Raw genomic sequence first — 12,199 nt, 5'->3', positions numbered from 1 at the left:
TTTGCCCTGAAATATGGACTGGAAGATCTGATATAGTTGATAGAATTCACTATCTGGTGATGGAGGATGAGTAATGTGTAGGTAGAACTGAAGGACACTGAGCTGAACCTACAATATGGTAACATATTCACACTAGACAAGGCCTCTAACTACGATTCTATCAATTAGATCCTGTATTCTGACATTCCTAACCTAGTCTGTAAGGTACGCCGTGACAGGGCGCCCTCATACATCGGCGGGACGACACAACGTATCTTACAGTCTATCCCTAGCGTTAACCTCAAATTCATCTCATTGTTTTTCTTAATTTCATCTGAGTTCTAAAACAAATTATGATACCATTTATTAGATCCAGTGTTCCTCAGTCTTGTCAAATCTATATATCCATCACCATGCATAGCTTCATACTCTTTGGTACTCGTCGTAACGCTTTATGTGAATCTTGTATTTCTAACAGAATTGCTCTGTACTTCGTAACTTAACAATTTGTTTGAGTGCTTCTCTAACAGCAGGATCAATGTCTCCCTGTGTAGAGAAAAGATGGAATAATAAGTGAATGATTACAGATATTGAGGTAAACTGATCACACAACTATTCGTACTAGACTATAACAAGATTGTAACAATAGCTTAGTCACTATAAGCGTGCTGTTAAAAAGTGTTTGTTTCAACCAGAAATGAGGGCTATATCTGAAGAATGTAGATGACATGGTTCATGTACCTTGCACACTTTACAGATCTGTTACACCTTTTAAAGCCATTTACAACTAAAACATTGAGGCATCACCTAACGACTGTGCATATCATACACATTTGATGTTCCCTAAGAACAATTTAGATAGATAAGAAACACGCTTCCCACAGACCACTCAATACAAATATAAACAACATCAACCAACCCCTACTGATACACAGACACACACACATCCTCCCGTAGGAACAAACAAGCTATTGATAGTCATCACATTGCTGGCTCAGATTTTGATACATACAAGTGTATTGATTCAAAGTTACAACTTACAAGTGATATGTGTGTGCACATACAGTGCCTGCTTGTCGGCAGGAGTGTGGTGTTGTTTATATTTGTAATGAGTGGTCTGTGGGAAGCCTGTTTCTTATCTATCTAAATTGTTGTTAGGGAATATAAAATGTGTATGATATGCACATTTGTTCAGCGATCCCTCGATGTTTACGCTGTACATACATCTGCATACAGTCCATGAGTTCTATATTTGATGCTAACCTGTATAGCACTGAGTAGATGAGTTCTATATTTGATACTAACCTGTATAGCACTGAGTAGATGAGTTCTATATTTGATACTAACCTGTATAGTACTGAGTAGACGAGTTCTATATTTGATACTAACCTGTATAGCACTGAGTAGATGAGTTCTATATTTGATACTAACCTGTACAGTACTGAGTAGATGAGTTCTATATTTGATACTAACCTGTACAGCACTGAGTAGACGAGTTCTATATTTGATACTAACCTGTACAGCACTGAGTAGATGAGTTCTATATTTGATACTAACCTGTACAGCACTGAGTAGATGAGTTCTATATTTGATACTAACCTGTACAGTACTGAGTAGATGAGTTCTATATTTGATACTAACCTGTATAGCACTGAGTAGATGAGTTCTATATTTGATACTAACCTGTACAGTACTGAGTAGATGAGTTCTATATTTGATGCTAACCTGTACAGCACTGAGTAGATGGGTTCTATATTTGATACTAACTGCACAGCACTGAGTAAGTGGGTTCTATATTTGATACTAACTGCACGGCACTGAGTAGATGAGTTCTATATTTGATACTAGCCTGTACAGCACTGAGTAGATGGGTTCTATATTTGATACTAACTGCACAGCACTGAGTAGGTGGGTTCTATATTTGATACTAACTGTACAGCACTGAGTAGGTGAGTTCTATATTTGATACTAACCTGTACAGCACTGAGTAGATGAGTTCTATATTTGATACTAACCTGTACAGCACTGAGTAGAGGAGTTCTATATTTGGTACTAACCTGCATAGCACTGAGTAGATGAGTTCTATATTTGATACTAACCTGTATAGCACTGAGTAGATGAGTTCTATATTTGATACTAACCTGTACAGCACTGAGTAGATGAGTTCTATATTTGATACTAACTATACAGCACTGAGTAGATGAGTTCTATATTTGATACTAACCTGTATAGCACTGAGTAGATGGGTTCTATATTTGATACTAACCTGTACAGCACTGAGTAGATGAGTTCTATATTTGATACTAACTGTACAGCACTAAGTAGATGAGTTCTATATTTGATACTAACCTGTACAGCACTGAGTAGATGGGTTCTATATTTGATACTAACCTGTATAGCACTGAGTAGGTGGGTTCTATATTTGATACTAACCTGTACAGCACTGAGTAGATGAGTTCTATATTTGATACTAACCTGTACAGCACTGAGTAGATGGGTTCTATATTTGATACTAGCCTGTACAGCACTGAGTAGATGGGTTCTATATTTGATACTAACCTGTACAGCACTAAGTAGATGAGTTCTATATTTGATACTAACCTGTACAGCACTGAGTAGATGGGTTCTATATTTGATACTAACCTGTATAGCACTGAGTAGGTGGGTTCTATATTTGATACTAACCTGTACAGCACTAAGTAGATGAGTTCTATATTTGATACTAACCTGTACAGCACTGAGTAGATGGGTTCTATATTTGGTACTAACCTGTATAGCACTGAGTAGGTGGGTTCTATATTTGATACTAACCTGTACAGCACTGAGTAGAGGAGTTCTATATTTGGTACTAACCTGTATAGCACTGAGTAGGTGGGTTCTATATTTGATACTAACCTGTACAGCACTGAGTAGATGAGTTCTATATTTGATACTAACCTGTACAGCACTGAGTAGATGAGTTCTATATTTGATACTAACCTGTATAGCACTGAGTAGATGAGTTCTATATGTACTAATAGTATCCCTGTATCTGCCGTCAACCTCTGTTAGCTGTTGTTGTAATCTTGTGACTTGTTTCTGTAGTGCTTCCACTTGTTGTGGAGATTGTGGCCTCATTCTTTCCAGCTGTAGTAACCTAGCTTGTTTTTGTGTCATGTCTTTTAGTTTCTGGTTCTCACTATAAAGTTCATCATAACGTTTCCCCTGAGTTGTAGAGTTTGACATGGTATATGGTACACCATTGGGTTGTTTCTGTACTTCAGTTGATAGTCTCTGCACTCTGTCTTCTAGTTTATGATTCTCAGCTGTTAGTCTATACACCTTTTCTTGAAGTTTTTGGTTTTCAATAGATAACTTACGTCCCTTTTCTTTTAGTTCATAAGTTTCATAGGAGAGTCTGTTCCCCCTTTCTTTAAGCTCATGATTTTCTATTGTATTTCGGCGTGTCTTCTCTTTGATATCTTGGTTTTCATTGCTCAATCGATGTACTCGTTCACTAAGATCCTGAGTTTCAGTTGACAACATCTGCACTCGTACCTGCAGTTCTTGATTTTCAGCTGTCAGGTTGTTTCCCTTCTCTTTGAATTCTTGATTTTCAACAGATGCTCTACGTCCTCTCTCTTTCAAATCTTGTTTCTCCGATGTCAGTTTTTGCATTTTGTCTTTGAGTGCCTCATTTTCAGCAAGCACTAACAGGTACTTTTGTTTGAGATTACTCTGATGCATAGCACTTGCTTCAGACTTTCTGATCCTTTCTTGCAACTTGTTGTTTTCCTCTAGGAGTCCTTCAAACTTTCTGATATTGTTTTCCGTTGCTTCCATAATATCCGATTGGTGTTCAATAGTTTCTTCAAGTCGCTCTTTCTCTCTCAGTAAATCATCATTTCTCTTTGCCTCAACTACCATAAGGGAAGACTGTCTCTTGATAGTAGCTCCTAAGTTTTGATTCTCTCTCATCAAATCATCAATTCTCTTTGTTGTATCTTCAATAACAGCAGATTGTTGCTTTACTGTGTCTTGCAATTTCACTTTCTCCCTCAGTAAGTTATCATTTTGCTTTGCGAGATCCTCTTTCATATGAGCCCGTTGCTTAAGACTTTCATCCATTTTTTCTCTTTCTTTGATCAAGTCATCAATTCTCTTTGCTGTATTTTCTATAATACGGGTCTGCTGCTGAATGGTGTCTTCTAAGTCTTCTTTCTCTCTCTGCAAATCATTAATTTCCATGTTTTTATTCTCAGTAGTAGAAGACTGGTGCATCATTGCTTGTTCTAATTTCTCTTTCTCCCTCGTTAATTCATGGAAGTTTCTGACTTCCTCACCTTTTTGAGACAATGTTAAAGCCTGTTGATGAATGGTATCCTGCAACTCTGCATTCTCAGAAATCAGTTCTTGTATCTGAGTTTGATCTTCACTCTGCATATCACTTAGTCTTTCCTCAAGTTTCTCCTTTTGACTCACAGCCTGCATGTATTTTTGTTTCTCATTTCCCAACTGTTCTGAGAAGGAGGCTTTCATTTCATCCATTCTTCTCTCAGATTCTTTGTTTACTGTAAACTCACGTTGGATTGTCTTCTGTAGATTGTCATTTTCATGTGACAATATTTGATACTGTTCCTCTTTGAGGTGAAGTTCTTCATCTTGTTCCTGTAACATCTGTGCTAGTTTTTCTCGTTCAACTTGAAGGTGACTGTTGAGTTTAGTGAGTTCCTTGATTTCCTTCTGGTTTTTGTCTGCATTCTCCTTCATTGCCATAATATGTTTATTCTGCATGTCTGCTGTATGTTGTAACTGTCTGTTGATTTCAATCACTGCCTGGTGATGTTTTCTTACTTTACCTTCACTAGATTGTGTAATGGTATCCATCAAGTTGGCATTTTCTTCCATCACCTCTGCAAGCTGCAAGAATAGTTCTATATGATCATTACCTTGTTCATACTCAATTTATCACGTTTTATCTAGTTTTGTTTTCAAGTAGTTGTTTTGTCATCAGTCCTAAGTTATCCAGCTAACTTTTGATGCTTCTAGATCTAGACACACACACACACACACACACACACACACACACACACACACACACACACACACACACACACACACACACACACACACACACACACACATATATACACACATACACACAAAGATAGATTGGTGATTGTCAGTTTCTCGATCAATTCCTAGAAAATGAACATCTGTACAAGCTGAACACTGCTACCCAGTTCTACTTCTACACAGTGAAAATCTGTACAAGCTGAACACTGTTACCTACCCTTTGAGTAACATCCTCATGGTCATGTCTCAGTTTTTTAATCTGGGTCTGTAGATTTTCTACTTCTACTTCATTAGTTACTTGTAATTCTTCATAATCATCTATAGATACAACAGCCCTTTGTTCTGCTTCACTCAGTTGATTTTTTAGCGATATGACCACTTCCTCTAACCCATGGATTTTAGCTACAGAGCTTTCTTGCAACTGTTTATACTCTAACAATGACACTGTAGGTTCTGTAGACTTTTTAGGAGATAAACTCTTTCTGTTATCAGAATTCAATCCAGGTGTATTCTACAAATAAAACAGAATAAAAATACATTCATTATGTCTGACAGTAAAGGGTGTGATAGTAATCTGGAATTATGTTTTACTTATTTCAAACATGACAACATTTCAATCAATTCTATTTTTGTCTGCTACCTAGTACTATCAATCCTAAACAACTGAAAGATGAATCATATAATATTAAGTTAAAACACTTAAAATGAAAAAGTTGAGTCTTTGTATTGATGAAGACATAGTCTCCCATGTTTAAACTTACTAATTCATATTCTGAATTTATAAAAAAATATGGCGGCCATTTGGTTGAACTATTGTAAAGGTCAGAAAATAACATGATGCACATATATGTATTGAACTACAGTACCTGACAATATTGCCAAGTTTAGTTGAAACCAGTCCATGCATGTCAGATGTGATTGTGTAGATACACACTTTGAACACTTTTTGTTATTTGACCTTGAACATAGGGGTCAAGGTCTCAGTTGAAAGTTTATCATAGATAATATGGGTGTAGACACTCAAACGGGGTCTCCATCTATTAAGCTCCCAGAGATAGTGAATGTGAATTTTTATGACAAACATGGTTGCCATTTAGCTATCATCATGAAGGTCATGAAACAAAGTGACATGCACATGCTGACTAAAAACAGGATGATATCAACAAACACTGATTAGCTTTCACCCTGTGAATGAAGCAAGTCATGTTTACGAATATGATTCTTACCTCTAATGCTGTCTTCATTTCATCATTTTCCAATCGGAGTGTCACAATTTGACCTCTAAGGTGTGCCAGAAGTTGATCATCTGATGTATTGATTTTCTTTCTCTTGGTGTTAATAGCATTACTAGTAGCTTTATACAAAAAATAATATACAGTTAGTTTGTATTTTGGAGGGAAAAACATTAATAAATCATATAAAACCATAACAAGTATGAATTGTTGGTTCACAGAGTACCAAATCGGAAAGCAATAAACTATATACCATGGCATATCACTTGGAAGCAAACAAGTTGTGGTATATACCATGGAATATCATCCTTGAATCAAGCAAGTTGTGGTATATACTATGGGGTATCACTTGGAAACAAGCATGTTATGGTATTCAAACTTGAAATGCAGGCGTCTTCCTCTGTTTGAACCAAGTCAATGCAATGCCCAACTGCATCATCAGTTGTGTTTTTGTCTCCCCCCCCCCCCCACAAAGTCTCATGACTTTGGCTTAGTGTATGTGGTTGATATATGTAACTTATTACATCTACTCATTCACAGTATAACACTATTCCTACAAGACTGCATGTATGATAACAATTACCTGGTAGATTAAACAGATCTTCATCACTATCACCCCAGCTGTCATCATTATCTTTGTTGAGTATTTTCTGCTCTACAGGTTCATACACTAATAACTTCTCTTTCAGTTCTTCTATCTCTGCATATGCTTCCTTCTTTTGGTTTGTCTCCATCTCAAGAGCTCTTCTCAGTTCTTGCACCTGGTTACCACAAATGACAATTATTATCGTAATAGTGTTATTTTGATATCACATACAAATACTAAGTGAGAGCTATACCAATTACTAGACACGGTTTTAGTAGTTGGATGACAGAAGTATTTCACTATGAAAGAGAAATAACCAGCAAAGACCATTACATTACAGACAGACAGACTTCTGGGAGATAGTGTCCCTTATGTGTAAGAATTTTAGTGTTACTGAAGTTCAACCTTCTAAAACTTAGCAAACTTCATCATTTGCAATGGAATAATGCCCCATTTTCATGAAAATAAATAGACCATTACAATTCATACAAAAACAGCCTTACTATCAACACATACCACTGCCTCCACCCCCATCCCTACCACATACCACTGCCTCCATCCCATTCCTACCGCATACCACTGCCTCCACCCACATACCTCTGCCTCCACCCCATCCCTACCACATACCACTGCCTCCACCCACATATCTCTGCCTCCTCCCCATCCCTACCACATACCACTGCCTCCACCCCATCCCTACCACATACCACTGCCTCCATCCCATCCCTACCACATACCACTGCCTCCACCCCATCCCTACCACATACTACTGCCTCCACCCCATCCCTACCACATACCACTGCCTCCACCCCATCCCTACCACATACCACTGCCTCCATCCCATCCCTACCACATACCACTGCCTCCACCCCATCCCTACCACATACCACTGCCTCCACCCCATCCCTACCACATACTACTGCCTCCACCCCATCCCTACCACATACTACTGCCTCCACCCCATCCCTACCACATACCACTGCCTCCACCCCATCCCTACCACATACTACTGCCTCCACCCCATCCCTACCACATACCACTGCCTCCACCCCCATCCCTACCACATACCACTGCCTCCACCCCCATCCCTACCACATACCAATGCCTCCACCCCAAACCCTACCACCACAACCTGGGTGAAACTGTCAGACGTAATGACATCATTGACATGTTTGACTTTACCTCATGTTCCAATTCTTCAATCCTTGATTCATCCCATACAGAATACTGTAAATAACAATTGCAATAAAATTAACAGAAAGTTATGATTGTAATATTCATTTGGAAATTAGTATTCAAAATGTGCAAATTTAATTGTTCAACACAGATCTCAATATATTTATGTTATCTGGCCACTTTACAGATTTTCTACAACTTCAAACTTATTGTATTGTATTGTATTGTATTGTATTGTATTGTATTGTATTGTATTGTATTGTATTGTATTGTATTGTATTGTACTGTACTGTATTGTATTGTATTGTATTGTATTGTACTGTATTGTATTGTATTGTATTGTACATGTATTGTATTGTACTGTACTGTATTGTACTGTACTGTATTGTACTGTACTGTACTGTACTGTATTGTATTGTATTGTACTGAAGCAGTCAAAGAATACAAACTCCTATACTATATTATGGTTCATATTTCACCTAAAGCTAACATTGTATTCTCACCTGATCTGAATTTCTATCTTTACTTTGAGCTAGTTGTTTTTCTAGACTTCTTATTTTCTTCTCAGCTTTTTGTAACTTAAAGGTGGTCTGAGTTAGGTCTTCATTTAACTGTTCATTCTCTTCCTCTAACTCCTGGTGTAAGAGAATAGTATGGTGAAATGATTAAGACAGGTCAAAAGGGTAAAAAAAATGGGGGGGGGGGGAGGTGAGAGTGAGACTGGTAAGTGAGTGCACTAATTAACGATTACCTGGTCTACAGATAAATATAGAATGAATGAATATACTTGCATAACATAACTAAACAGTTACGGATGAATTTTCTTAAGTTTTTTTTACATGATAATACCCTGACCTATCCCCCTGAGAATGTTTGACAGGGTGGCACAATATGAGATATAAGACACCAGGTTGGACCACCCGTGCAACCTGTCCATCTGAGAGTGCCCAACAGGGTGGCACAACATAAAATATAAGGCATAAATGAGACCATCCTAGGACCCTGCCCCTAGGCCCTCTGAGAGTGCTCAACAGGCTGGCACAATATGATGTATCTTACAGTCTACATCACACTGGACACTGAAATATGCATTTCACATTTCAATACAAATATGTACTTACATGAATATCTCTCATGTTCTGAGTTGCCTTTACTAATTGTACATTTGGAGATTGTACAGCATTAGTGGGTACTTGTGGAGGTTGTACATGAAGATTGGAAGGATCTAGGTTATTTCTATCATTATGGAAGACATCATTAGACTCCTGAAATGAGGAGACACAAGTAAGTTACCAACAGATACTATGATAGTGATGAGAAGTCTGTATAGGATATACTAAAGTTGTAGATACATATCATGCAAGCAGCTTTAACGAAATAATGAAGACACATCAGAGTATGATATATAGAAGTTGTACATTATTCACAAGACACAGTAGAATGAGTATACCATCTTTACGATTAGAATGTAGACAATTCAGTATTCTCAGAATGTATTAAAAGGCTGAATGAGAGCTGTACAACATATTAACTGTAGTATTACAGGATGTTTCACCTTTATTGTTTTGAAGTAATTACAGGTGAAATCGAACACAACCATCTAAAAGAATGACAGTTAGCCAAGAAGTCTTCCAAAAGTCTTCAATGCCTGCTATAACACTTCTAGACAGTGTAGTCAATGGTGGCACTCAACATGTTATGCTGTTGTTAGCAGAATATGTGGAACACAACAAATGACTTTATTTTACAGCCTACAACACTTGCAACTGGTGTTCATAAATTTAACATCATTTTTGTACCAAGAAATACTAGTAGCTCACCAAAACTGGCAACCTGGGTTAACAATACATATTCTGTACTACATAATGAAGGACAAAAGATAAAACAATGTTTAGACATACTAGTTCTGCTTTTCTTCCTAAGACCAATATTGAGGGTTATACCTTACCTTTTCTACTGGCATAAAGGTGGTTAATTTGACTGGACCATCATCCTCCACGTCATTTTGATTAAATGTATTAACATAATCTATATCGGGTCCATCTACACATCGTTCTTCATATTCTTCTCCAGCTGAATTAGTCTCAACTATATCTACACAGAATAGAAGTATATACCATACAGTTAGTTGTGCACACAGCTACTTTTCCAATACACTCCTCAATATAACCGTGTGTTTTAGGTCATCTGCTTGCTCAGCAAGCTAATTTTGCCAGTGGTCAAGTAAGTGGTAAATAGCAAATTTGTTTTTATTTTCAGGTTTATGTTTTTGCATTTTTTTCTGTTTTCATTGTTGATCCTTCCCCCAAGGTCCCACTCATAGTTTGGATTTTAATTCACATGTACCCTTTTCTCTTTTATTTTCCATACACCAATTTTTTTAATTTTGATTAATTTTTTACATTGACTATGAATCAAACTTTTTCCATCCAATCACAATAGTTTGCTCTGTGAGATTTCAGGTTTTAAATTTGGTTAGATCTTGTTTCATTAATATGTCAATAAAATTCCTATTGATGACATTAGCTGCATTTTCACTCATTGCTAAGGTGGTATGGCTTGTAATTTTATGGTTCTCGATATATCCAAAAATATCGGCTTGATAAGTTAAGATCTGGTATCTGTCAGCTGCAGCATTGATTGCACTGTTTGCATTTGTACACTGATATAGGGAGTGTGTCCAAAATATTATGTACAATACATCAAACCACACACTAGACTATAAGATACGTTGTGTCATACATCACTCCGTCCTCAGTGACTTTGTGAAGGATGGGTTGACCTATGTGTGAGGGCGCCCTGACATGGTATATCTTACAGACTAACCACACACACTATCTAGCCAATGTCTTAGAAACTATAAATTTAATCATTTGAACCATATTTCATTTATATTATTGATAACATACATCATGCAAGTTAAAGTTTATCAAATCACTTTCTGCTCATAAAGATGGGTAAAAAATTTAGAGAGGACAAAATAGTAGGTTTTTATCACAAGACTCTTAGCATTACATAGCATTATATATACTAGCATGCTGATAATCACACCAAAGAATGTATTCTTTCTCAAACTATTAATTATTCTGTAATCTCCCAGTCACCATTTTATATAATACATCTTATCAGTGTACCCTCTAAGCCAGTTTGACGCACCACTTTTGCACACAATTTCACGTGACACACCAAAATTTGGTGTTCCCCTATCTCTTACTATGTGGTGACTCACAAGAAAATGACAGTTTTTATCATTTTGACTCACAAAAACAAAATTGGGCAAACACTAGAGGGCACACTGCATCCTATTATCTCAGCAGATGTACATGCAGATAGAGTTTATCCACACAAACTGACTTATCATTATTATTATTATTATTATATTAATTAGAAACTAAATGACAAGATTAAGTCAACACCAAATAGATAATCCTATCATTATCTGTCATAAAGATGAAGTTATCACCGACATTTAGGATATCATCACCAAGGTAACAAGGTTCTGACTCACGAGGCTCTTCCTGGGCATTTTGAAGTGAACCTTTGGAATACTTATCCAACAATTTACCAATCCCTTTTGACAGGACTGATTGGCATAAAACAAAAGAAATTAACATAACTGTCAACAGAGGGCATCGATGTGAACCATTTTTTTTTCTTTTCAAACATAGAGAAAAGTTAAATATTCTGGACACATACACATGGTTTTAACCATTTATATATAGACACCAAAAAAATTTGCTTTGAAATTTACAAAACTTTTCACTATACTACATGAATTAGCAGGAAAGAAATATGAGAATAACATGTAAGTTATTTAGAAACTATCATATATATGGTATAATTCTGACAAATTTGGTACATGTACATCAGTTTATGTTTGGTAGTGTTAAAAGAGTAATCAACAGCATTGGGATAAAAGCATGTAGTTTGCAACTTATTAGCAAAGGATTAGTATTGGCTTGGACTAAATGTCATTATGCTGATGTTAGTATTTTCTACCATGGCTTGGTCTGCTGCAGTGGGGGGGGGGGGGGTCTGCCATGTTCAGTGACATGAATAATTTGTTAATTTTGCATACAACCATTTCAGGATTTTATACCTTGCACTGTTCAGGTTTTGTTACTGTCATAAACAAATCAATAATCAAGTAGTAAATGATAGTAAACCATGG

General features: G+C 36.7%; 2 protein-coding genes across 2 annotated transcripts in view; one reads left to right on the top strand and one right to left on the bottom strand.

The window, feature by feature from the left end:
- The window catches only part of LOC144443070 (uncharacterized), a 24,794-nt gene continuing 12,595 nt past the window's right edge, over positions 1 to 12,199 (bottom strand). Inside the window, exons 8-16 of the mRNA XM_078132443.1 lie at positions 11,445 to 11,611; positions 8,532 to 8,663; positions 8,035 to 8,079; positions 6,850 to 7,027; positions 6,261 to 6,388; positions 5,252 to 5,545; positions 3,591 to 4,878; positions 2,959 to 3,236; positions 1 to 525 (exon numbers count right to left, since the gene is read on the bottom strand). Coding sequence (XP_077988569.1) covers positions 451 to 525; positions 2,959 to 3,236; positions 3,591 to 4,878; positions 5,252 to 5,545; positions 6,261 to 6,388; positions 6,850 to 7,027; positions 8,035 to 8,079; positions 8,532 to 8,663; positions 11,445 to 11,611 — 2,585 coding nt within the window. The 3' untranslated portion in view covers positions 1 to 450. The remainder of the gene's footprint in view (positions 526 to 2,958; positions 3,237 to 3,590; positions 4,879 to 5,251; positions 5,546 to 6,260; positions 6,389 to 6,849; positions 7,028 to 8,034; positions 8,080 to 8,531; positions 8,664 to 11,444; positions 11,612 to 12,199) is intronic.
- LOC144443800 (ras GTPase-activating-like protein IQGAP1) overlaps positions 10,195 to 12,199 on the top strand; it is a 158,054-nt gene continuing 156,049 nt past the window's right edge. Inside the window, exon 1 of the mRNA XM_078133348.1 lies at positions 10,195 to 10,199. The gene's annotated coding sequence lies outside the window, so the exon portion shown is untranslated. The remainder of the gene's footprint in view (positions 10,200 to 12,199) is intronic.

The sequence above is a fragment of the Glandiceps talaboti genome, chromosome 12, assembly GCF_964340395.1.
Source record: "Glandiceps talaboti chromosome 12, keGlaTala1.1, whole genome shotgun sequence".
Classification (NCBI taxonomy): Eukaryota; Metazoa; Hemichordata; class Enteropneusta; family Spengelidae; genus Glandiceps; species Glandiceps talaboti.
Note: the sequence above shows the minus strand (reverse complement) of the source record. Positions and strands in the feature narration are given on the sequence as shown.